The sequence below is a fragment of the Artemia sp. Qi Xiang Cuo genome, chromosome 19 (assembly GCF_049724085.1).
Source record: "Artemia sp. Qi Xiang Cuo chromosome 19, ASM4972408v1, whole genome shotgun sequence".
Classification (NCBI taxonomy): domain Eukaryota; kingdom Metazoa; phylum Arthropoda; class Branchiopoda; order Anostraca; family Artemiidae; genus Artemia; species Artemia sp. Qi Xiang Cuo.
Genome location: NC_142812.1, coordinates 56,340,246 through 56,367,936, shown reverse-complemented (window position 1 = coordinate 56,367,936; position 27,691 = coordinate 56,340,246). Strand labels below are relative to the sequence as shown.

Genomic DNA, 27,691 nt, shown 5'->3' with positions numbered 1-27,691 from the left:
GAAAATATAGAGGACTTAATCTTAGTTTTAGGACTTATCTTCTCGAGGGCTAAGTCCTAGAACTCAAATCTTCCATAGTTTATTTCTACCTTAGCTCACAAGCAGAAGCGTTGAAGGTTCCTTTGATTAAAAAATGCCCGTGAAAACAGGTATACTATTCAGGTGACTTTAAACCAGGAATGTTGGTTTAGACATTCTGCCTTACCGTACCCAGGTAAAGAGAGTAGGGACCCCTCAGGTGATATGACTGAAAGACTCTTTCGATATAAGTCCCAAATGCATTTTCTTCAATGTGGGAGGGGGGGGTGTTTTACATCCTCTTTGTCTTTTAACTGAAATATTCTTTGTCTTACCATTGAAAAAAAAAATCATTTTATAGAATTGTAAAATCATGCGAAATCAGAATAAAAATCACTGCCTTGGGAAAAACAAATTGATCGAGAGGAAAAATTGACATGATAGCCTAGGACAAATGGATAGACTATCGAGTTTATTGCTAGCTTTTTTGATTCATATGATCATTGATCAATTTATGATCGATAAACGAATATTAATTATGCTGCTAGCCTCCTATATTCATATGCACTTTGCAAAATTTTAGTGTTTCTGATAATTTCCTCAAAGTTTAAGACTTCAAAACTTATCTTATAAAAGAGTGGCTGAACATCCGGTTTGTTTTTCATATTTGAAGTTTGACTCGCCTGGCTGGATATAAAAAAAAAAAAAAAAAAAAAAAAAATATTGTAGATCAAAACAATAATAATAAAAAAAAAATGCAACTCAAGTGATTTTAAAGCAAACCTAGAATTTTAGTTCCTGGCCTCAGTTAAAATTTCCAGGTTATAGGGATAAGAGGGGAAATACTTCACTCCCTATTACTCACTAGAAGAACCTACGACTTACCTCAATTTCAGCGGCTGTAGCCACTTCTGGCTCTTTGAAAAGTTTTCTAGCTTCTAAGTAGGGCCAATCTTCTGAGACAGTGTACTTTTTGGAATCCAACATTTTCAAAATGGTGTCTATGCTCCTATGCTTCTGCATAAGCTCTAAAGCTCGTTTGGGTCCAATTCCTTTTATGGAATCGCAATAATCACACCCGAGAAGTATGCACAGGTCGATGAACTGTAAAAAAAAAGAAAATCCATTTTAACCTCCGATATGAGTTAATGAGACACATTTCCTTGACAGAGTAAGAGAATGGGGGCATGATTGGCCCAAAAATATTCAATTAATTCTGACTGAAAAGTTAGAAAATACACTTTTGTATACTACATCAGTCTGTGCGTAATCTAAAAAGGCAGAATTTGTATACCCGACGGAATTTTTAAATGCAATATCTACACAGAAAGAATATGCTCTTATGATGATTAATGAAAAAATCTTCAAAAAAAATGTTTTCAAGAAAAGAAGAGGGCCACGTTAAAACCTAAAACGAGCAAAAAATGAAATCATATATTAATTCAAACTCAAAAACGCCAAGAAACGATTATGAATGAAAAATGAAACCTAAGCAAATGAACCTAAATTTTTTCAAGGTTTGAAAATTTTTTTCTTTATAGTATCCATGGAGTTTTATTAGTAATTTTGATGTTATTATCCTGCACTGAGGACGGTCAAACGGAGGTCTTGACCGAAATATTTGCATTTTAGTTCATATGTTTCACTGGCTTGTATAATCCTCGTTTTTCTCTTTTTTTATTATTGTTTCGTTGTATCTCTGAATTTATATCGCTACTTTCCCGCAAACTCTAATTCGATAGCAGCTCATAGTGCCGAAACTTTTAGGCAAATTGGCGACAAAAATTTACGAGGATTGACGTAAAAACCCTGCCTCACCCCCTCTGCCCCAAATGAAAATGATTGGTTCACCCTAAACGCTTCCTGAATGATTCAACGTGATCCACAATAAGTTCATAAGATACTGTTTGGATGTCCTATTTTTAAAGCTTAGGTACAAATAGAATCTTTTAATTGAGTCAGGCATGTGTGTCATTTTAGGAGAATGCTCCGCGTAAACTCAGAGAAACCATGGCCAAGAATGGCATCCCTAGTACTTCCAAACTGATCAGACAACTAAGACCAAACACACCCATCTTTTGTTTTTGTTTTTTTTTGCTCAGTACAATGCTGTGTCGTTTCTAGGCAAAACCTAGTTTGCAGGGCTCTAACGACGGGCTATTAAGAGTGTTAAGATAGCTTTTCCACGTTTCATGGATAAAGGATATAAAAAATCACCAAAGATAGTGTTTTTTAAACACCCACCTGAGGTCAAACGAAAAGCCAGTCGTCCCCAAAGGGAGTGAAAAGGCGTTATACAAGAGGACATGGAAAGTGTAACTAAATGGGAGGGGACAAAGAATAATTAATATATTGGGGCGAAGGGTGCAGCTGTGTTTGTCAAAGGCGGCTTGTCACTATAGTGAGATATTAGTAGCATAGTAGAAGTAGATATGCTACCGTGAATGTCCGAAATTGGTGAATGTCCGAAATACCTATTTTTCTCCTTGGATTTAGTCAGCATTGCCACTCAACTTTTCCAGTTTCTATGCAAGGTTTGATTGTGACAGGTTAGGATGGTTTACATTAGGTTTTTAACCCATTTCTGAGATTTATTATCTTAAATAACTATAGCTTTTACCATCAAAGCTTGCATAAGACTGAAAAAGCTGATTCGCAAAGCTAATTGAATCTAAGCAGAGAAAAACGAATTTCGGACATTAACCGGTGAATGTCGACATTAACCAGATTTCGGACATTCATAGTAACAGATAAACAATTTGAAAGCAAACTTATCGATCAATCTACGGTTTATTAGTTATGAAAAAGCGTGTGAACAAAAACTATTACCACACAGTGCTACCATCTACATTAACCCTAATAAGAGGAATAAGACAAACCTCATCTTGTGTCATTTCAAGGCCTTCGAGGACTTTACTAAGGTGAAATTCTTTAATTGGCATTTTTCTTGCTTCACTGAAAGTCATATGCCTTAGGAGTATGTTTGAACCAAATGTTAATCCATCCATATCTTCGGTTGCTGTTGCATAAACTTTTCCCGCTGAAATAGAAGAAAAGATTACTAAAGGTGCAAACAGCCAAGGCCTTAACCTAGGTTACCACAAAGGTCGGATTTCGCTTTGAAATTAGGATTTACCGCCGATGTGCGTAATAATTGCAGTTAAGTAAGAGAATATTCGATTCAGTTTCGTTTTGGATGAGGGTAGGAATATTTGCATCTCTGACTGGCAAAACTACAAAATAAGTAGAATAAAAGCTCCTTATCAATGCACCAGTAGAAAAATTACTAACGGTAAAAAACGTATCCACTATATAGAGGAGAAGTGGAGTAACGCAAAGCAAAGAAAAAAAGGACAAAACTAGAAAATTAAATGCATAAAGATTTGTTATTTACGCTATATTTTAAAAAATATATTTAAATATATTTGTATACAAAAATATATTTCATATAAAATATATATTTATTTAGCGTTCGATTCTGTTGATAGAAGAGTTTTAGCGAAGGTCATATCCTTGCATGATATAGCAGACAAATAAATCACAGTGATTACTGCTATGTAAGAGAATACCACTGCTGCGGTTAAGGTAGGAAATGATTTTAGCAGTTGGTTTCGTAATAAATTCGGAGTTAAGTAGGGTTGTGTTCTATCCCCCTTTATATGGATCATTTTGATGGATTTTGTCTTAAGGAGCACAAGAAAGGCAATAGAAGAACACAGAATCAAATGGGGAAGTAAAACTTTCCTGGATTTAGATTATGCTGATGATTTAAGGATCCTAGATGGAAGTGTGAGCAAAATGAATGAACTTTTAGAGGTTTTGTAAGTTCACGGTGCTAGAATAAGCTTGAAAATTAATGTTAAGAAGACTAAGTCACTAAGGCTAGGAATAAGAGAATATGAAAAGGTGACGTTGGGTAACGAAAAGATTGATCAAGTGGACAGCTTCATCTACCTTGGTATCATTATAAGTAAAGACGGTGGGAGCAGTGAAGATGTTAAATGTAGAGTAGCTCAGGGTGTCAGAGTCAGGGTATTTTTTTTTTCACAGATGAAAAAAGGTTGGAAGAACAGGAAGATAAGTCTGCGGACCAAGATTAGAATATAGCTTTTGTCCACAAAAAATTTGCTGAACTTAATACAATTACCTATAAAAATCATTTCCAAATATATGTTGATGGGTGCAAAATGAATGAGAAGGTAGCAAGTGGTGCTTTCCTTCCTCACCTAAAAATTGCGATGGGCGAGAGATTATATAATAATGTATCTAAAATGTCTGCTGAGTAAAATGCCATAATCATGGCATTAGAACACATTAAGGAAAACCAACCTCTCATTGCAAATTCAAATAATATTATTGTATATTCCGACTCTTTATCCAGCCTTGAGTTGCTGGTCTCAGCTCCTCAGTATATGTTAGACATTGACACTTATCATTGTCTCAGTATTATAGATAATCTTGCTTCAAGTGGCACAAAAACTTATTTTCAGTATATTCCCAGCCACTCTGGCATAAGTGGTAATCATCAAGTTGATGATATAGCAAAAAATGCTATAAATATTGACCAGCCAAGTGGCAGACCAATCCCGATTAGAGATATTTACCGATGGAGACTATCAGATATTAATTTTAATAAGAATAATCCAATCCTTTCCCCCTTTCCCAATAAATATCTGTCTAAAATTTATCATAGAATTCGTTCTGGAACAAATGGACTAAATTTTCTTGCATTCTCGTATAAGTTTTCTAATTCAAGTGGTTCAATTCCCCTGTCCCCTCTTTGCAGGCATTGTAATATGAATAATGAAACAATTGACCATTGCCTACTTGAATGTAATATGCTGACGTCTGCACAACATACCTTGCTTTGTAAACGGTTAAAATGCTTGAAACACCACAAAATCTCACTATCAGCCAAGAGCCTAGCCAACTATACCTGCACACAGAGCATAGAAATTGACATCTATCAACTCATAATTGAACTCCTAGAGTCAAAATATCTACTGAAAGATATTTAAAAATATCTAATAACCATGAGGCAATCAAGCCAGTAGCTCTGTAGCCCACAGAGTGAAGCAAAAAGAAAAGGGCTAAATAGTATCACTGAAAAGCCCGCCTGCTGTTTAAATAGAAGAAGAAGAATATTGGAAGTTAATAGTGGTCAAATATGGTTCTGAAGCATGGGCACTCCGAAAAAGGTACGAATATCTGCTATATGTTTTCCAGAGAAATTGTGTATGCATTGTTCTGGGTACCCGGCTGACTAATATTTCAAACAATAGCCTTTACGAAATCGTGTGCTTCAATCCCGCTTTCTAGAGCTATAACAAGAGAAAGGTTGAGGTGGCCAGGGAACGTTCTGCGGATGAAAGATTTCATTTCATTTCATTTTTATTAGTACTATAAAAACAGATACAATAATAAAGAATAAAAACTGAAAGAGTAAAAGAAAAACAAATACATCAGATATTCTAGCCCCTAAAGCTGAGCTTGTAGAGGGCCCAATCAATACAGCAACAATTTCAAATGCGGAAGAAACAAAAAACCTAATATGAAATAAAGCTATACATCAATGCATAACAAAAAGTGGCAAAACTTATCGACAAAGATAAAAAAAAATAATAATAATAATAACAAAAAAATAAAATAAATAAAAGAAAATAAGGAAAAAGACCAATATACAGAAACCTCACTACAGGCTAAGAAGCCCACAAGCAGAATTAAACAATATCGGAAAAGACCTGCGACACGAATCGGAGGGAAGAGAATTCCATAGCTTAGTAGCTAGATAAAATGGGAAACGCTGGGAAAAAGAAATTCGAAACAGTGGAAGTTCAATGAATAGACAGGACTTACGAAAGGAAAGATAAATATTTGGAGATGGAGCTTTTTTGAAAAAAAAAACTACACAGGGAGGCTTTGAATATATTTGGATGGAGGAGGAGCATGTGTAGCTGTGTTGGTCTCAGGCGGCTCGGTGCTGCATTGGGTTTTTAGAAGTAGTAACACATTCTTTTATATTTATAATAACATATTTACATAAAAATATATTTTTTAAGATTTTTTTTTCGTATATCGTTTATTTTTTAGTTTTCCCTGTAAAATCTGAGTTTTGATCTGTGGAATGTATGAGGATATGAGGAGCACCTTTTGGATTCGGCATATCATATAGGGAAAAGAGTTACTTTATGATTTGTAGCTGTTGCCTTGATTATGGATTTATTACGTAATTAGACACCCGATACTACAGAAATTAAATATAGCAGCACGCCAGCAGGCATATAGAATGTTGGATGTTTTGATTCTTTTTTCGATTAAAAAAAAAAAAAAAAAAAAAAAAAAAAAAAGAGCTATGATGAGGACCTGGAACGTTGCCAATACACAGAACGTTGCCATAGAGTCGAAAAAATTTCTTTAGAAAAAATATACTGCTCTAGATAGGTATTAAAAAGATATTTTCCTCTTTATTTTTTTAAAGACTTCTTAGGAATTCACTTTCGGTCAGACGAACTACCCAGAAACGACACGAATGATTTATATAAAAATGTATACACACCAAAAAACATTCCATTTATGTTATTCTTTAGACTCGAAGAGGCCACTACTGTTGTATCTGAAATAGAAATTAAGCTGGCCGCTTAAGACGAAATGCCATCTACGATTGATAGTCTGAAAAAGGTACTTTGATCTTAACGCTCGCGTCTCTTGCAAGTCAAAAAAAGGAGATTTCGCTGTCTGACAAACCATATCTCAAACAATCTTTCGCTTTAAAAATTGAAAGATTGTCGATAAAGAAAAATCTTTCTTTATCTTTCGCTAGAGAAAATGCATTGTTCTGTCAGAATTTATCTTTAAGTAACAGACATTTTATTTTTATAGGGCAAAGGGGGTTTGATACAAAACGGGTACGTTCAAAACTAGATTATAATTATAGATAATTAATTATTCTTTATCATTTTCGGTCCAAGACAAGTGATAACACATAATTATAGGCTATTTGAATACCGCAGTTAGGCAATTGAATAATTATAGGCTTATGCCGGCTTTGGCTCTCACTCAGACTATCTGCTTTGGATTTGTCTCCAATTGGCCAATGAGAGTCAAGTTGCCATCAAGTCACTGGTCAATTGGAGACAAAGCCAAGACAGATAGTCTGAATGAGAGGCAAAGCTGGTATAAGCCTCTTTCAGGATTGTATGAAAATGATGTAATTTTCACTTGTTGATAAATAGACTATCATCCATCCAATCTAGGGCAGAACAAAGGTATATAGCCATAGAACTAGGGGGCGATCGAGATTTTCGGTTTGACTCATGGCGGAAAATGTCGACTGGACTTGTACGCAAAAGGGGGGAGGGGACTGAATTTGCTTGGACTCACAGGCGATCAAGTGACCTAAGCCTAATTAACCTAATAGTTGATTTATGAATTAAAATCAAGTTGCGATCAAGCCACTGGTCAATTGGAGACAAAGCCAAGAAAGAAATTAAATGTTTTTTCTAAGGTATCTGGAAATTCGGTGTCGGCTATTAATTTTCTCTCGTTTATTTAAATCTATTATCTAAGTTCTACAAGTTATATCAAGGCCGCCAACATAATTCTAAAAAGTTTGACCACACAAACTAAAAACGTTTATAATGGACGAGATAGGGCAATAGTAGATAATAGATAGGGCAGTAGGGCAATAATAGATAGGGCAAGTCTTTATCGTACCACATCCCCTTAATGCAAGTTTTGATTTTGGTTCACCGTACGTGAATAATTAAAACGAAATTTGCATATTAATTTTACTTTTTTTGGCTAAATGGCTTTCTCGTAATTTTAATCTGACGTAACTTACGAATAAACTTAGGTAACGAACTTCTATATTCGTATATTTTTATTACTTATATAAGGGGTGTTTGCCCCCTATTCAATAATACGCTTTGCGATATGGTTATAATTTATTTTAAATTATTTTATAATGAAAAAATAACCACAAATGCCGGTAATTAAACTGAATAGCTATGCTTACATTAATAAAAAAACTTTAGCATAAAGAGCAACGTAATGATTAGGGAGCGAACCCAATCATATACGTATTAATTTCTGTTTGTTTTAAGTTTTGATGTTGCTCTTAACTTCCAGTTGAATTTTTTTTTTTTTTATCGGGTGACTTTGGGAAAAAAATTAGCGTGGGAGGGGACCTAGTTGCCCTCCATTTTTTTGGTCACTTAAAAAGGGCAATAGAACTTTTAATTTCTGTTCGAGTGAGGCCTCCCACGATACTCTAGGACCACGGGTCAATACGATCACCCCTGGAAAAAAAAAATAAACAACAAATAAACACGCTTCCGTGATCTTTCTTCTGGAAAAAAATACAAAGTTCCACATTTTTGCAGATAGGAGCTTGAAACTTCTACAGTAGGGTTCTCTGACACGTTGAATTTGATGGTGTGATTTTCATTAATGTTCTACGACTTTTAGGGGGTGTTTCTCCCTTTTTTTGGAAATAAGGCAAATTTTCTCAGTAGCGTATCAAAATTCCATTTTTTTAGATTTTCGGTTACTATTGAGCCGGGTCGCTCCTTACTTACACAACGTTACCACGAAATTGTTGATCCTTGAAAATATTTCATAATCTCTGCACATGAAGTGGAGTACATAGATACAAGTGATACACACAAAAATAAAGCAAACCTTTTACAAGTGCTGCACATTGGGATTCAGCTTCACAAGGGGCTTCAACGACTGGTATTCCCATTAATCTTAAGAGCTTTTTACACTCATCATTGTGGTCCTTGGATACCTTCACTAATCTTCTATTAAATTTGTCAACTTGAAGAATGTCACCTAAAAACGGAATGTCAGAAGATTAATTCAGACATATTCGTTAACAATGGTATACAGCAGACATCCTGGCTTGCGCATTGTATTGTTACATGATTGAGTTTTATTTAAATACGAGTTTCATTTCATCTTTCATTTAATTTTTTATATAACGTTTGTGTTTTCTTTGTTTTTTTCCCATGTTTTGATTGAGCTTTTTTTTGTTTTTGTTTATGTATATATTTATTCCCCTGTTGATAAAACTTCGGGATGTGAAACCAAAATATTCAGATTTCTTTATCCTTAGAAGCTTTTTTTTGTCCATTGTCTTATTTAAAATAGTATATGCGTCTTTCTACATTTCCATTTGTTTAATTCTGTAAAAACGAAAGTTTTAACTTGTTTTAAATAGGAAGATAAGTCTTTGAGCTAAAATTTGGATGCTAAAAGCCAGTTATGATTCTGAGGCGTAAGGGGCTTCGAAAGGTTTAAGAATATGTGCTATATTTTTTTTAGAGAAACAGAACAAGACTCGCTCTGTGTTTGCGTTTGACAAATGACAACAATTTCTGAGGTTATTAAAGATAATGGAAGAAAAGTTACGACGATAAAACAAGCTTAACGGACGACGGATGATCGGTTGCCAAGAATTATGGTTTTGCAATGGGACTAAACAAAAACCATAATTATTATGATTTAATAATATATGCTTTCAAGTATTTTTATATGTAGGTAGGCTACTTTTTAGCTAATTCATTGGGTTCCACACTGCATTAGTCTGCAGTGTGCAACAGTCATGCTCTTGGGTTGCAAAATGTAATTCCAGGTGGTTGCAAGTCTATTTTGATCAAATCAGAGACATCCTATCACGGCACCCTTGTCCTTTTTTGTGTTGTTTATTATGAGTGATTATGATTATTTTAGTTGCGGACCCCTCAGTGTCTATTTATTTCCGCAGTAATTAATTCGTACAGCTGGTGCTGGATACGAGTGGAATTTATTCATTTTTGAATGGGTGAAGTTAGATGCGATCCGGTCGTTCTTCAGAGAAGATCCTTTGCTTTTGTTGGTATTAATAGATGGTTTTCGTTTGAGTGGGTTAATAAAATTATATGTCCTAAACCGAAGTGGATATAGGTTGCGACACATACCCATAAAGGCCCTAAGGTTTCATCCTTAGCAAAACCTTACCATTTACTGGTGCCTTCATTTTCTTTGTTTAATTTTTCTAGCACTTTTGTACCCATTTTGCAATTATATTAGTTTAGTTACACGACTGACACAAGATGGCGCATAATGTTATATTATTTTTGAATTTCTGATTTACAAATTAAAAATCTGAAAATTGAATTTACTTCACTGAAACTGTTCTTCACTTTGTGTTACCACATTCACAATTCGATGCCCAGTTGTCAGAGCAGGCATCGAAAAAAAAAACTATCAACAGATATATATTTATGCTGCAAAAATTATATGTGCAGATATTTGCAAAAGGCAATTTCCGTCTAAATAAGAAAAACAAGAAACAATCTAAAAACCTCAAAATTTCATTCCCAGTAATTCTAACCTAAAAAAAAGAAACAAAAATGGAATATACTTCCCTGGCGCTGTAATTTAATTTGTATTAACCAATGCCCAACTCGTTGCCCAGTTTTCGGAGAAAGAACAGCGAGGACGAAAGAAGATTGCAAATCGAAAAAAAAATAAAAAAATCGTAGATGATAATAGCCATAATCGTAATAGCGTAAAGCGTAATAGATAAGTAGCAAAAATATTAAAAATGACGAACTCATCGGAAGTTATAAAAGATATACAAAACAATAACATTGTGTTTAGCCATTATAAACGTTCATCCGTTTTGAACTCAGACTATTATTAAAAGTATATATTCTGCACATCAAACCCCAAATGTTTATAATAGTATATTACAAATTAAAGCAAAAACAAAATATGCAGCATTACTAATTAGTAAATTAATAATATTTAGTTCACTAAATTTAATATATAATAATATTCGCCAAATCACGAATTGATTTATATGGGCAATTTTTGGGATTGTCTTTTCGATTTTACTCTCCTGTATAATTTGGGTTTGGTGTTTGAACCCTTATTCCAAAAATGGATTAAATTTTAAATAATATAAATGCAATCAAAAACTATAAACCTGTTTCTTTGGCTTTCTCCAGTTCTTGCTGTGCTTCCTCTCTCCTTTCTGCACGTTTGGCCAGTTGTCCACCTTTCATTGTTGGAGGTTTTCCATCAAACACGAACAAGGGCTTGATGCCATTTTCAAGCATTCGAATTGTGCGATAAAACATCCCCATCAAATGACTACCAAAAAAAAACTTTGTTAAAGCAATAGTCCACTATGTCATGTTTTCAGTTCGTTTACCGAAATTTTGTAAAACTGTGCTAAAATTCTTAAACAGGTACATAAACTATATGATTTAACGGTGCTGAAGACGATGCAGAAACTGTACAATTTAAAATACCAAAGAGCATGTGGAACAATATGCCAGGCCATATCCAAGGGGGGGGGGGATGTTACTGGGTCGGCCCCCCTAAAATTTTTATCCGAATCATAAAATAGTAACAAACAACATATAACCAAATTTTTGATGCGTTTTGTGACCCTCCCGCCTAAACAAAAATCCTGAATACACCCTTGACCAAAGGCATAAGAAAAAAATATTTTACGTAAATTCTTCTTGTCTTTTTTTAACCTTATTTATTTATTATTACCCCAACGCGGAAAGTTTTCACTTGTCGCGCAATGTTGCTTGTCGCGCGTTATATTCTGTTTCGAAGCATAGCATTTCAACCTAATACTTGAGCTTTTCAATCATTTATTTGATTGACGCGCCATAAGTAGCGCCCGGCAGATGCCTAATGGTGGCTAAGTAAAACCCATTAGGCAAACAAACTTTGAGCCTGAAACACAAATCAGCCTATTGTAATTTAATTTATGTGGTTATAAACAAAACGAAAAAATCGTAAATAAGAAAGAAACGAGGATAATAACAGCCAGCGAAAAACAGAAGAAAACTATGCAAATATTTTGGTCGAGACCTCTGCTCAACCATCCTCATTACAGAATAATACAAAAAATACAGGTAAAAGTCCAAAGGACAATATGAAAACCAAACCTCAAACAAAGCACTCAACTAAACCTCAACCCCAAACCTCAAAACAAGCACTGAAACTAAAATAGGACCCTTTCTGAGCAACGATGAAAGGATTACCCTTTTTTATTATTCTGCACTAAGGGCGGTTGAGCAGAGGTCTCGACCGAAATATTTGCAAAATTTTCTTCTATTTTTCGCAGGCTGTTATTATCCTCGTTTCTCTCTTCTTTGCAATTTTTTCGTTTTGTGGTTATAAATCGTTTGGAATGGCTTGGAATGTAGTTATGTTCGGGCTTGTTGGGTAAGTAACCTTGGGTTGCCCGAATTCGCTATAGGTTTCTTCTGTAAAAGAACAATGTTGGTAGGATTTCGACTGAAAACTACGGCGCGATGCTCTTGTGGTTCATTTACACATTGCGGAAATCCGTCCGGAATTAGCAATCCGTGCGGAGATTCCGGCCGATTTCGCGCTTGTAAAACTCTAGCTTTCCGCAGCGATTTGGTCAAATCAGGACGGATTCTTGAAAAGTTTTTTAATTAAACTTCATGATCTTATAATGTTGGTTAAAGGCTACCTCAGCTTGTATGATACTAGTCACCCAGGCTATAAGAAAACGAAGAAAAATGGTGTCATTTGGCTCTTTACTGCTCAACAGCTTTCAGAGGAGGGTTACGCTGATGTATTTATTTGAAAACTTTGTCTTAAAACGTAGCGTTTTCTGGGCCATTGTTCGAAAAGATTCGGATGGATTTCCGCAATGTGTAAATGAACCATTAAACGGGCTGCAAGCGTCTCCGCAGAGAGAATAAGCTTATGGTTCATTTACACATTGCGGAAATCCACCCGGATTTAGCAATTCGTGCTATGGTTAATGATTTTTTTTTTCAGTTGTTCTACTTAAGAAGCTTTTCTTTTTAACAATAAGTTTGTTGAGAAGTTTTTCTGTTCTCAAAATTTTGAACAGAATTTACATATTCTTTCAAAGTTTTTTTCAACGCCAGTCTCGTGTTATAAAGTTGCAAATATAGTTCTACTGATAGGATTTTGGGTGTCCCACAGGGACACCCTAGAACACTCCAATGGCCACCCTTGAATAAACACGTGTTTAATCCACCATTTTATTCAAAGAGTCTATTTTATGCTATAACATGTTGGAATTGCTTGTTTGCTTAAATTAATGCAGGTTCAAGTTCCATTTATTTCCATAAATAACAATAACAAAAACAATATCCCAAAGGGCTCAATGGCCCGTTATTTGGGAAACGACATAGAATAAAAGACTAATATTGAAACATGGCATATAAAATACTAAACAATGTCTAATTTATAAATCTATAAAGAAAAGAAGTTAACTCACCGACAGTCCACACGAAACAGCGACCCTCCTATCACCCAACAATAAAAAACAATATAAAATTCTCTACATCATCGAGGATCCAACGCCAAAAAAACAACCACCCTCCCCCCCCAAAAAAAAATGAGACCATAAAACAACTAAAAAATTATTTAATAATTACCTTTAATAAGAAACTTTTCATATGTCTCTTAAAGAAGGCAAGTGTTCGTGACTGACGAATCTCAACAGGAACCAAGTTCCAAGCACGTCCCACAGTCACGACCACATCGAAGTCTGAACGAACCGAGGGAATAGCCGGAATCATCACATCCTCCCAGTTTCAAACTGTATACAAATTTACGTCCCCGACTAGTTTATTAAAAAGAGTTAAATTTATCCCAAAAAAGGAAAAAGGATGCAAAGGATAAATACAGTCACCATTGTTTCCTTATTTTTTCTTTCCTTAATTGAGATTCCTTCATCCTGGAATTTAATTTAGGTTTCAGCATGGCTTGAAACTTTAGTTTAGCGTCTAGGAAGGAGTTTTTTTCACGATAAGAGCTGAAAACCAAATTTTTCTTACAAATTTACTCCTCCTGTTAAGATTCCCTTGGTCCAGCCTACTTACCCTGGAAGTTTTACGCCAATTGGAGAAAGAAATCCTGGGAAAATTCTAGGGTTTAACTAATCAATGTGCCCCACTTTTTACACAATATTTTGTTTCCTGTTACGTTCCTATGTCCCACGATACAAGACCAGTAAGTTGCGAGCCAACAGGGGATAAAGGCCTATTTTAGACATTGCAAATCAATAGAACAACTTTGTCTTCAGTCTCTAGACAATGTTTTCATTGTTTTTGAGGTCCCGCTGCTAACATGTACATGCCCTGTTAGTCTAAGTCAATTTAAGAAAAAAAAATGTCTTGGCCCAGCTTAGCGTGTCAATTATAGATGCAACCAATCGTATCTTATATCATAAACCAATCCAGTCAAAATTAGTTTCGATTTTTTTTTCTACATAGGGGTCAGTCTAGCCAAGAACCTTGTGAATTTCATTTTAAAGCTGATCGGGGAGACTAGAAATATATCCCAGTTTTGAGCATTTTCATGTCTTTCAGTTTTCTGATCTGGAATGATTGAAAAGCAAATTCAAGTGACTAGGCTATATTAAAGTATTAGGATTGTCAGGCAATAACAAAGGCCCAATTGGATATAAGTTTCAAGATTTCTATTCTGGACGAGCCAATAGGAGCCAAAGTAATCTTATTCCTTTCCCAAAATGTAATACTTCTAACTTTCTTAAATGACCCCTGAAACTTTTAACTCAACCCCCTAATCAATCCCAATATATTAAAGATAAACTATTTTGATTGCCGGGAGCTAAACTGTTTTTGATTGACATTATTATTTCTCCATGAATAGATTCCAAGATTTACTTGAGAAAAATAGTTTGAAAGCATTCAGGCGGAGTGGAAAAATAAGTTTTTGCCTCCTCTGGCAACATCTTCTCTGTCTAAAGACAAGATATGAACACCCCTTGCCTTGCCCTTAACCCACCACTCTGAAAATTTCAACTCACTCCCCATTAGTTTTTCCCAATATGTCACAGATATGCCAGTTTGATTGCCTGAATACATAGTTTTTTTTTTCTATTTACCCCACAAAAACTAGAGAAAACTTCAAATCAATTCCCCAAGTTGTTCCTGAGATATTATGGATATACTAATGTGATAACCAGTTGCTTTACTATATTTCACTATCTGATAATACACAGTGTCTTGCGTTTTACCTTGGTACTTACATACGAATAGATTATAGGTCTTAAAAAAGATCCGAGTGCAAAAAAGCTTAGGTGGATCTGAGAAGACATTTTAGGCCTCCCTCAAGTCAGAAATTGAGAGGGTCATGTGACCCCGAACATTTTGTAAAAGCTTCAACTTGATCTCCCGAGACATCCCCAGGATAACACAAATATATTTGTAGAATGGCTGTAGAATGGCAGAAAAAGTTTTTTAAAATTAATTTAAAAAACTTTTTCCACAAAATAAGTTTTTCAAAGAAAAGTAAAGAACTCCATTAAACAAAAAATTAGCAAAAATGAAATCAAACAATCTACCAAGCGTGAAACTACCACAGATCAGCGTCTATAAATAAATGAAATCCAACACGAACATCAATAACAATAAATAACTTAGTCTAACCCAAAACAGGCAGAAATTAACATAAGTTGGGAGCAAAACCCATAAGCCTTCCCAAGGTCAGAAGAAAATTTGCACTTTACTGAAAAAATATAAATGTTTTTACTTTTATAACTTTAATAAGTCAAGCAATATAAACATTTTGATTACTAAATATCAGTTTATGTATATTAAACTGACAATGCAAATTCATTTGTATTTTTTCAGTAAAGTGCAACTTTTGTTTGAAAAACATATTTTATGGAAAAAGTTTTTTAAATTAATTTCTGTTCGTTTTATATTGACATAGTCTTTTCAAGGAAAAAGAAAATAATACTTTAAATCTTTTCGTTTTTTAAGACTTTATAGTTTAGCATGCAAAATTTTCATTAGATACGTTTTGGAAAACGGTGGCGTGAGAGGGGCGTTAGTCACTATCCAATCACTTTCAACTATTAAAAAGGCACTAGCCCTTTCAATTTCTACATGAATGAGCCCTTTTGAAGTTTCTACGACAACGCTTTCAATAAAAACTTTATATGTCCCCAGGGCATAACTTACAACCCTTGCCCTGAGGGCTGTGGGGGAGGGGTTGCCATCCTTAAAGATTTAATTTCCAAAACTTTCATCTACGTTGAGTAAAATAGCAATCTAAAAATTTGGATTGGATGTGTTTGGGGAAAAGGTGGGCGTGAGAGGGGGGTTAGTTGCTCTCAAATCACTTTCGACTATTAAAAAGGGTACTATCCCTTTGAATTTCAAATCGAATGAGCCCTTTTTCAAGTTTCTACGACCAAGATTTCAATAAAAACCTTATATGCCTCCAGGCATAACTTATAATCCTTGCCCTGAGGGTTGTGGGGGAGTGTCCTCCTCAAAAATATATTTTCTATCTGGAAATCAACTACGCTGAAAAAAATGGCTATCTCAAAATTTGATTGGATGTGTTTGGGGAAATGGTGGGCGTGGAAGGGGGTTTAGTCGCCTACCAGTCGCTTTTGACCCTTAAAAAAAACACTAGAAGTATTGGTTTTTAATCGAATAACCCCCCTAATAAGTTTTTATGACGACCCCTTCCATATGAAGTGCCTCTGGGAAAAATAAGTAAATAATAATAATAAAACAATGGAGCCGTATGGCCTTTCCTATAGGCAACGCTATAGCGTTGCCTCTGCTATCTAGTCCAAACTCAAATAAGTATGTAAATTCCCTTATTTGTAATTGAAACACCTAACAAGCGCAGTTAAAGCCCTATTCTTTAGGCTTTTGAAGTTATGTGGTAAGATATCAAACAATTTGTGGTGACGAACTGTTACGCCTTCTTTAAAAACCTTATATGCCCCCAGGGCATAGCTTAAAACCCTTGCCCTGAGGGCTGTGTCCTCCTCAACAACATATTTCCTATCTGGAAATCAACTACGCTGAACAAAATGGCTATCTCAAAATTTTGATTGGATGTGTTTGGGGGAATGATGGGCGTGGGGGGGGGGGGCTAGTTGACTACCAATAAATTTCAGCAATTGAAAGTGGCACTAACACTTTGAAATTCCTATTGAAAGAGCCTTTTTTTAATTTTATAAGACAAAGCCTTCTAAAAAAACCTTATATACCCCCAGGGCATAACTTACAACCCTTGCCCTGAGGGTAGTGGGGGAGTGTCCTCCTCAAAAACATATTTTCTATCTGGAAAATAACTAAACTGAACAAAATGGTTATCTCAAAATTTTGATTGGATGTGTTTGGGGGAATGACGGGCGTGGGGGTCAGTTGACCTCCAATCACTTTTGACTATTAAAAAGGGTACCAGCCATTCCCATTTCCAATCGAATGGGTCCTTTTTGAAGTTTCTGCGACAACTCTTTCGATACAAAGTGCCCGGGTATGGAGAAAAAAACAAAAACACATTGTGCCTACATTGTTCTTTACTTAGGCAGCGCTAGCTTTCTGCCTTTAAATATACATTCATGTCGGCTTAGTAAATATACATTTAAATATACATTCATGTCGGCTTAGTAAGAACTTGTTTTATTTAATTTTCATTAAAAACATCTTGAAATTTTCAATAATTATTTTTAATGAAAATTAATCAGAGGATTAGTGGCTAATGGCGATACCTCTATAAAAAACGCGCCTTGACCTCTACCTCCAGGGTGGTTTGGAAAAGAGGTCGTTTGAAAAAATGATTTTCTTTGAAATTTTTTTTTAGTTTGAAGAAACATTGCCAAAAAAAGAAGGCTGAAAAAGAGAACAAAGAGGTTGTCTAAAATAGAGTAGCGAATCGAGTCGAGCTTGAACCAAACAGGAATCAAATTGCACTATACTCCATCCTTTTAAAGACATAGGAAGAAACCAAAGACGACGGTGAAGGCAACGTTCTTCTGTTCCGAAGACACAATTGCGATGAAATTTCCTACGTCGCCGCACTTGCCAGAAAGTTATTGTCTATTCCTGTGACTAATGTGACCGTAGAAAGACTATTTTTGGTGGTAGGCCTGATAGTGACTATGATAGCGACTTAGAAAAGAAATGGCCTCAGTCCACACATAGTGGATAAGTTGATTTTCATGAGTAAATAACTATAGCCACATCCCGCAGTTCTAATATACTTCTGAAGTGTGCCTGAAGGAGTTTTCTTTTCGACGCACTAATATTCAAAGATAAATGATGAATTTTGATACGGTATTCGAAGTTTTGTATACAGTAATTTTCGAGGAATAAAAATAATACTAATTTTGATTATTAATTCTGTTAGAAAAACTCTTAGATATTTCAACTATTCTACAAGGATTCTGAAATGCCACAGCCATTTCGTTTTTACTAGATTTCTACTTCTCTTGATGAATAATGAAGAAGACCAGCGTCCAGCCAGCGAATCGCAAAGTTTCTAACTCATGAATAGGTAGAATATCTTGTAAATAAAAATTGGATTTGAGGAAGAAAAAAATATATTCTATAAATCTTATACAACAACTTTCTATATAAACCATAAATGCCCCAAAGGCATAACTTACAACCCTTGCCCTGAAGGATCTGAGGGGACTATCATCCTAAAAGACCTAATTTCCAGAACTTTCAACTACGTTGAACAAGATGAATATCTCAAAATTTTGATTCGATATGTTTGGGAAAATGGTGGCCGTGAGACGGGCGTTAGTCGCTATCTAATCACTTTCAACTATTAAAAAAGGCACTAGCCCTTTCAATTTCCAATTGAATGAGCCATTTTGAAGTTTCTACGACAACGCTTTCAATAAAAACTTTATATGCCCCCAGGGCATGCTGGAACCAATCAGCTGGAACCAATCAGGAATCAAGTTGCACTATACTTCATCTTTTCAAAGACATAGGAAGAAACCGAAGACAACGGTGACGGCAACGTTCTTCTGTTCCAAAGACACAATCGCGATGAAATTTCCTACGTCGCCGCACTTGCCAGCAAGTCATTGTCTATTCCTGTGACTAGTGTGACCGCAGAAAGACTATTTTTGGTGGTAGGCCTGATAGTGACTATGATAGTGACTTTGAAAAGAAATGGCCTCAGTCCACACAGAGTGGATAAGTTGATTTTCATTCACGATAATTATAGCCACATTCCACAGTTCTAATATACTTCTGAAGTTTGCCTGAAGTAGTTTTTTTTTCGACGCACTAATATTCAAAGATAAATGATGAATTTTGATACGGTATTCGAAGTTTTGTATACAGTAATTTTCGAGGAATAAAAATAATACTAATTTTGATTATTAATTCTGTTAGAAAAACTCTTAGATATTTCAACTATTCTACAAGGATTCTGAAATGCCACAGCCATTTCGTTTTTACTAGATTTCTACTTCTCTTGATGAATAATGAAGAAGACCAGCGTCCAGCCAGCGAATCGCAAAGTTTCTAACTCATGAATAGGTAGAATATCTTGTAAATAAAAATTGGATTTGAGGAAGACTAAAATCTATTCTATAAATCATATACAACAGCTTTCTATATAATCCTTATATGCCCCACAGGCATAACTTACAATCCTTGCACTGAGGGCTCTGAGGGGACTATCATCCTAAAAGACCTAATTTCCAGAACTTTCAACTACGTTGAAAAAGATGGATATCTCAAAATTTTGATTCGATATGTTTGGGAAAATGGTGGCCGTGAGAGGGGCGTTAGTCGCTATCCAATCACTGTCAACTACTAAAAAAGGCACTAGCACTTTCAATTTCCAATTGAATGAGCCATTTTGAAGTTTCTACGACAACACTTTCTATAAAAACTTTATATACCCCAAGGGCATAACTTACACCCCTTGCACTGAGGGCTCTGAGAGGGTTATCATCCTAAAAGACACAGTTTCCAGAAATTTCAACTACGTTGAACAAAATGGATAACTCAAAATTTTGATTGGATGTGTTTTAGAAAATGGTGGGCGTGAGAGGGGCGTTAGTAACTATCTAATAACTTTCATCTCTTAAAAAAGGCGCACTAATTATAAGTTTCCAGTTGAATGAGCCAATTGTAATTCTTTACGACTGTTCTTCCAATAAAAACTTTAAATGCCCCCAGGGCAAAGCTTATAACCCTTGTCCTGAGGGGTGTGGGGGGAGGAGTTGTCATCCTTAAAGACCTAATTTCCAAAACTTTCAACTACGTCGAATAAAATGGCTATCTAAAAATTTTGATTGGATGTGTTCAGGGAAAAGGTGGGCGTGAGAGGGGGTTAGTTGCTCTCAAATCACTTTCGACTATTGAAAAGGGTACAAGTACCTTTGAATTTCAAATCGAATGAGCCCTTTTTCAAGTTTCTACGAGAAAGATTTCAATAAAAACCTTATAGGCCCCAGGGCATAACTTATAATCCTTGCCCAGAGGGTTGTGGGGGAGTGTCCTCCTCAAAAAAGTATTTTCTAACTGCAAATCAACTACGCTGAACAAAACGGCTATCTCAAAATTTTTATTGGATGTGCTTGGGGGAAAGATGGATGTGGGGGGGGCTAGTTGCCCTCCAATCACTTTCGACTATTAAAAAGGTCACTAGCCCTTTGAATTTCCAGTCTAATGAGCTTCTATTGAAGTTTCTACGACAACGCCTTCTTTAAAAACCTTATATACCCCCAGGGCATAACTTAAAATCTTTGCCCCGAGGGTTGTGGGGGAGTGTCCTCCTAAAAAACATATTTTTTATCTGAAAAACAACTACGCTGAAAAAAATGGCTATATAAAAATTTTTATTGGATGTGTTTGGGGTACTGATGGGCGTGGGGTGGGTGGGGGCTAGTTGCCCTCCAATGACTGTTAACTATTAAAAATGGCACTAGCCACTCTCATTTCCAATCGAATGAGCCCTTTTCGAAGTTTCTACGACAACTCCTTCGATACGAAGTGCCCGGGTATGGAGAATAAAAACAAAAACACATTGTGCCAACATCGTTCTTTACTTAGGCAGCGCTAGTGCGCTGCCTATAAATATACATTCATGTCGGCTTAGTAAATATACATTTAAATATACATTCATGTCGGCTTAGTAAGAACTTGTTTTATTTAATTTTCATTAAAAACATCTTGAAATTTTCAATAATTGTGCTAAATGAGAGTTAATCTGAAGATTAATGGTTAATTGTGATATCTCAATGAAAAACGCGCCTTGACCTCTACCTCCAGGGTGGTGTGGAAAAGAGCTCGCGTGAAAAAATGATTTTCTTGGAATTTGTTTTTAGTTTGAAGAAACATTGCCAAAAAAAGAAGGCTGAAAAAGAGAACAAAGAGGTTGTCTAAAATAGAGTAGCGAATCGAGAAGAGCTTGAACCAATCAGGAATCAAGTTGCACTATACTCCATCCTTTTAAAGACATAGGAAGAAACCGAAGACGACGGTGAAGGCAACGTTCTTCTCTTCCGAAGATACAATTGTGATGAAATTTCCTACGTCGCCGCACTTGCCAGAAAGTTATTGTCTATTCCTGTGACTAATGTGACCGCAGAAAGACTATTTTTGGTGGTAGGCCTGATAGTGACTATGATAGCGACTTAGAAAAGAAATGGCCTCAGTCCATACATAGTGGATAAGTTGATTTTCATTCACGATAACTATAGCCACATCCCGCAGTTCTAATATACTTCTGAAGTTTGCCTGAAGTAGTTTTTTTTTCGACGCACTAATATTCAGAGATAAATTATTAATTTTGTGATACGGTATTTGAAGTTTTGTATACAGCAATTTTCGAGGAATAAAAATAATACTAATTTTGATTATTAATTTTGTTAGAAAAACTTTTAGATATTTCAACTATTCTACAAGGATTCTGAAATGCCACAGCCATTTCGTTTTTACTAGATTTCTACTTCTCTTGATGAATAATGAAGAAGACCAGCGTCCAGCCAGCGAATCGCAAAGTTTCTACCTCATGAATAGGTAGAATATCTTGTAAATAAAAATTGGATTTGAAGAAGAATAAAATCTATTCTATAAATCTTATACAACAACTTTCTATATAAACCTTAAATTCCCCAAATGCATAACTTACAACCCTTGCACTGAGGGCTCTGAGGGGGTTATCATCCTAAAAGACCTAATTTCCAGAACTTTCAACTACGTTGAACAAGATGAATATCTCAAAATTTTGATTCGATATGTTTGGGAAAATGGTGGCCGTGAGACGGGCGTTAGTCGCTATCTAATCACTTTCAACTATTAAAAAAGGCACTAGCCCTTTCAATTTCCAATTGAATGAGCCATTTTGAAGTTTCTACGACAACACTTTCAATAAAAACTTTATATGCCCCCAGGGCATGCTGGAACCAATCAGCTGGAACCAATCAGGAATCAAGTTGCACTATACTTCATCCTTTTAAAGACATAGGAAGAAACCGAAGACGACGGTGACGGCAACGTTCTTCTCTTCCAAAGATACAATCGCGATGAAATTTCCTACGTCGCCGCACTTGCCAGAAAGTTATTGTCTATTCCTGTGACTAATGTGACCGCAGAAAGACTATTTTTGGTGGTAGGCCTGATAGTGACTATGATAGCGACTTAGAAAAGAAATGGCCTCAGTCCACACATAGTGGATAAGTTGATTTTCATTCACGATAACTATAGCCACATCCCGCAGTTCTAATATACTTCTGAAGTGTGCCTGAAGGAGTTTTTTTTTCGACGCACTAATATTCAAAGATAAATTATGAATTTTGATACGGTATTCGAAGTTTTGTATACAGTAATTTTCGACGAATAAAAATAATACTAATTTTGATTATTAATTCTGTTAGAAAAACTCTTAGATATTTCAACTATTCTACAAGGATTCTGAAATGCCACAGCCATTTCGTTTTTACTAGATTTCTACTTCTCTTGATGAATAATGAAGAAGACCAGCGTCCAGCCAGCGACTCGCAAAGTTTCTACCTCATGAATAGGTAGAATATCTTGTAAATAAAAATTGGATTTGAGGAAGACAAAAATCTATTCTATAAGTCTTATAAAACAAATTTCTATATAATCAATGTATGCCCCCAGGGCAAAACTTACAATCCTCGCCCTGAGGGTTCTGAGGGGATTATTATCCTAAAAGACCTAATTTCTAGAACTTTCAACTACGTTGAAAAAGATGGATATCTCAAAATTTTGATTCGATATGTTTGGGAAAATGGTGGCCGTGAGACGGGCGTTAGTCGCTATCTAATCACTTTCAACTATTAAAAAAGGCACTAGCCCTTTCAATTTCCAATTGAATGAGCCATTTTGAAGTTTCTACGACAACGCTTTCAATAAAAACTTTATATGCCCCCAGGGCATAACTTACAACCCTTGCACTGACGTCTCTGAGGGGTTTATCATCCTAAAAGACACAATTTCCAGAAATTTCAACTATGTTGAACAAAATAGATATCTCAAAATTTTGATTGGATGTGTTTGAAAGAATGTTGGGCGTGAGAGGGGCGTTAGACGCTATTCAATCACTTTAAACTATTAAAAAAGGCACTATACCTATCAATTTCCAGTTGAATGATCCCTTTTTAAGTCTCTACGACAATGCTTTCAATAAAAACTTTATATGCCCCCAGGGCATAACTTACAACCCTTGCCCTGAGGGCTGTGGGGGGAGGGGTTGTCATCCTTAAAGACCTAATTTCCAAAACTTTCAACTACGTCGAATAAAATAGCTACCCAAAAATTTTGATTGGATGTGTTCAGGGAAAAAGTGGGCGTGAGAGGGGGGTTAGTTGCTCTCAAATCACTTTCGACTATTGAAAAGGGTACAAGTACCTTTGAATTTCAAATCGAATGAGCCCCTTTTCAAGTTTCTACGACAAAGATTTCAATAAAAACCTTATAGGCCCCAGGGCATAACTTACAATCCTTGCCCAGAGGGTTGTGGGGGAGTGTCTTCCTCAAAAACGTATTTTCTAACTGCAAATCAACTACGCTGAACGAAATGGATCTCTTCAAATTGGGATTGGATGTGTTTGGGGGAATAGGGGGTGTGGGGGGGGCTCGTTGTCTTCCAATCACTTACGACTATTAAAACGGGCACTATCCCTGTGAATTTTCAGTCAAATGAGCTTCTATTGAAGTTTTTACGACAACGCCTTCTATAAAAACCTTATATGCCCCCAGGGCATAATTTAAAACACTTGCCCTGAGGGATATGGGGTATTGTCCTCCTCAAAAACAAATTTTCTTTTTGGAAAATAACTTCGCTGAAGAAAATAGCTATATCTAAATTTTGATTGGATTTATTTGGGGAAATGAAGGGCGTGGGAGGGGGGCTAGTTTCCCTCCAATCACTTTGGACTATTCAAAAGGGCACTAGCCATTCCCATTTCCAATCGAATAAGCCCTTTTCGAAGTTTCTGCGACAGCTCCTTCCATACGAAGTGCCCGGATATGGAGAAAAAAAACAAAAACACATTGTGCCAACATCGTTCTTTACTTAGGCAGCGCTAGTGCGCTGCCTATAAATATACATTCATGTCGGCTTAGTAAATATACATTTAAATATACATTCATGTCGGCTTAGTAAGGACTTGTTTTATTTAATTTTCATTAAAAAGATTTTGTAATTTTCCATAATTGTTTTTAATGGAAATTAATCAGAGGATTAGGGGCTAATTGCGATACCTCTATGAAAAAACGCGTTGACCTCTACCTCCTGGGTGGTGTGGAAAAGAGGTCGCGTGAAAAAATGATTTTCTTGGAATTTTTTTTTTAGTTTGAAGAAACATTGCCAAAAAAAGAAGGCTGAAAAACAGAACAAAGAGGTTGTCTAAAAAAGAGTAGCGAGTCAAGAAGAGCTTGAACCAATCAGGAATCACATTGCACTATACTCCATCTTTTCAAAGACATAGGAAGAAGCCAAAGACAACGGTGAAGGCAACGTTCTTCTTTTCCGAAGACAAACTCGCGGTGAAATGCCCTACTTTACTGCACTTTCTAGATAGTTATTTTCAAGTCCTGAAACTTGTTTCGCCGCTAAAAGACCTTTGTCGGTATTAGGAATGGAGCCAAATGTTACGTTGATTTAGAAGAAAATGACATCAATCCGTAGAAATTGGGCAATTTGACTTTAACTCACAGTAGCTGAAATTACATACTGTAGTCCAATTATATTTCTGGAATTTGCTCGAAGGAGTTTTTTTTTCGACTCACCAATAATCAATGATAAATGATGAATTTTGATACGGTATTCGAAGTTTTGTATTCAGTAATTTTCGAAGAATAAAAATAATACTAATTTTGATTATTAATTCTGTTAGAAAAACTTTTAGATATTTCAACTATTCTACAAGGATTCTGAAATGCCACAGCCATTTCGTTTTTACTAGATTTCTACTTCTCTTGATGAATAATGAAGAAGACCAGCGTCCAGCCAGCGAATCGCAAAGTTTCTAACTCATGAATAGGTAGAATATCTTGTAAATAAAAATTGGATTTGAGGAAGACTAAAATCTATTCTATAAATCATATACAACAACTTTCTATATAAACCTTATATGCATCAGAGGCATAACTTACAACCCTTACACTGAAAGATCTGATGGGATTATCATCCTAAAAGACCTAATTTCCAGAACTATCAACTACGTTGAAAAAGATGGATATCTCAAAATTTTGATTCGATGTGTTTGGGAAAATGGTGGGCGTGAGAGGGGCGTTAGTCGCTATCTGATCACTTTCAACTATTGAAAAAGGCACTAGCTCTTTCAATTTCCAATTGAATGAGCCATTTTGAAGTTTCTACGACAACACTTTCAATAAAACTTTATATGCCCCCAGGGCATAACTTACAACCCCTGCCCTGAGGGCTCTGAGGGGTTTATCATCCTAAAAGACACAGTTTCCAGAACTTTCAACTACGTTGAACAAAATGGATATCCCAAAATTTTAATTTGATGTGTTTGGGAAAATGGTGGGCGTGAGAGGGGCGTTAGTCACTATCCAATCACTTTCAACTATTAACAAGGCACTAGGCCTTTCAATTTCCAATTCAATGAGCCCTTTTGAAGTTCCTACGGCAACGCTTTCAATAAAAACTTAATATGTCCCCAGGGCATAACTTACAACCCTTGCCCTGAGGGCTGTGGGGGGAGGAGCTGTCATCCTTAAAGACCTAATTTCCAAAACTTTCAACTACGTCGAACAAAATGGCTATCTAAAAATTTTGATTGGATGTGTTTAGGGAAAAGGTGGGCGTGAGAGGGGGGTTAGTTGCCCTCCAATCACTTTCGACTATTAAAAAGGGTACAAGTACCTTTGAATTTCAAATCGAATGAGCCCCTTTTCAAGTTTCTACGAGAAAGATTTCAATAAAAACCTTATAGGCCCCAGGGCATAACTTATAATCCTTGCCCAGAGGGTTTTGGGGGAGTGTCCTCCTCAAAAAAATGTTTTCTATCTGGAAATCAACTACCCTGAACAAAATGGCTATCTCAAAATTTTGATTGGACGTGTTTGGGGGAACGATGGGTGTGGGGGAGGCTAGTTGCCCTCCAATCACTTTCGACTATTAAAAAGGGCACTAGCCCTTTGAATTTCCAGTCGAATGAGCTTTTATTGAAGTTTCTACGACAACGCCTTCTTTAAAAACCTTCTATACCCCCAGGACAAAACATAAAGCCCTTGCCCTGAGGGTTATGGAGTATTATCTTAGATAAAATCAAACGTTCAACCTGGAGATAATCTACACAGAACAAAATAGCCGCCTCACTATGTTTATTTTATGTGTTTGGGGGAATGAACTGCGTGGGGGGGGGGGGCTAGTTGTCCACGCTAAAAAGTCAACTATTAAAAGGGGTACTAGCCACTCCAATTTCCAATCGAATAAGCCCTTTTCGAAGTTTCTACGACAACTCCTTCGATACGAAGTGCCCGGGTATGCAGAAAAAAAAACAAAAACACATTGTGCCAACATCGTTCTTTACTTAGGCAGCGCTAGTGCGCTGCCTATAAATATACATTCATGTCGGCTTAGTAAATATACATTTAAATATACATTCATGTCGGCTTAGTAAGAACTTGTTTTATTTAATTTTCATTAAAAACATCTTGAAATTTTCAATAATTATTTTTAATGAAAATTAATCAGAGGATTAGTGGCTAATTGCGATATCTCTATGAAAAAACGCGTTGACCTCTACCTCCTGGGTGGTGTGGAAAAGAGGTCGCGTGAAAAAATGATTTTCTTTGAATTTTTTTTTTAGTTTGAAGAAACATTGCCAAAAAAGAAGGCTGAAAAAGAGAACAAGGAGGTTGTCTAAAAAAGAGAAGCGAATCAGGAAGAGCTGGAACCAATCAGGAAGTTTCTACGACAACACTTTCAATAAAAACTTTATATGCCCCCAGGGCATAACTTACAACCCTTGCACTGACGGCTCTGAGGGGTTTATCATCCTAAAAGAAACAGTTTCCAGAACTTTCAACTACGTTGAACAAAATTGATATCTCAAAATTTTAATTCGATGTGTTTGGGAAACTGATGGGCGTGAGAGGGGCCTTAGTCACTATCTAATCATTAACATCTATTAAAAAAGGCCCGAGCCCTATCAGTTTCGAGTTGACTGAGCCATTCTTATGTCTCTAAGACAACGCTTTCAATAAAAACTTTACTTGTCCCAAAGGAGTAACTTGATACCCTTGCCCTGAAGGCTGTGAGGGAAGGGTTTGTAATCCTGTAAGACCTAATTTCCATAATTTTCAACTACGTCGAACGAAATGGCTATCTAAAAATTTTTATTGGATGTGTT

The 27,691-nt window shown here is 35.9% G+C and overlaps 1 protein-coding gene across 2 annotated transcripts in view; it reads right to left on the bottom strand.

The window, feature by feature from the left end:
• Fen1 (Flap structure-specific endonuclease 1) overlaps positions 1 to 27,691 on the bottom strand; it is a 62,196-nt gene that overhangs the window by 16,070 nt on the left and 18,435 nt on the right. For both annotated transcript variants that reach the window (XM_089105656.1, XM_089105655.1), the window contains exons 3-6: positions 10,991 to 11,157; positions 8,698 to 8,850; positions 2,898 to 3,058; positions 904 to 1,122 (exon numbers count right to left, since the gene is read on the bottom strand). In XM_089105656.1, the coding sequence (XP_088961782.1) occupies positions 904 to 1,122; positions 2,898 to 3,058; positions 8,698 to 8,850; positions 10,991 to 11,157 (700 nt within the window). The remainder of the gene's footprint in view (positions 1 to 903; positions 1,123 to 2,897; positions 3,059 to 8,697; positions 8,851 to 10,990; positions 11,158 to 27,691) is intronic.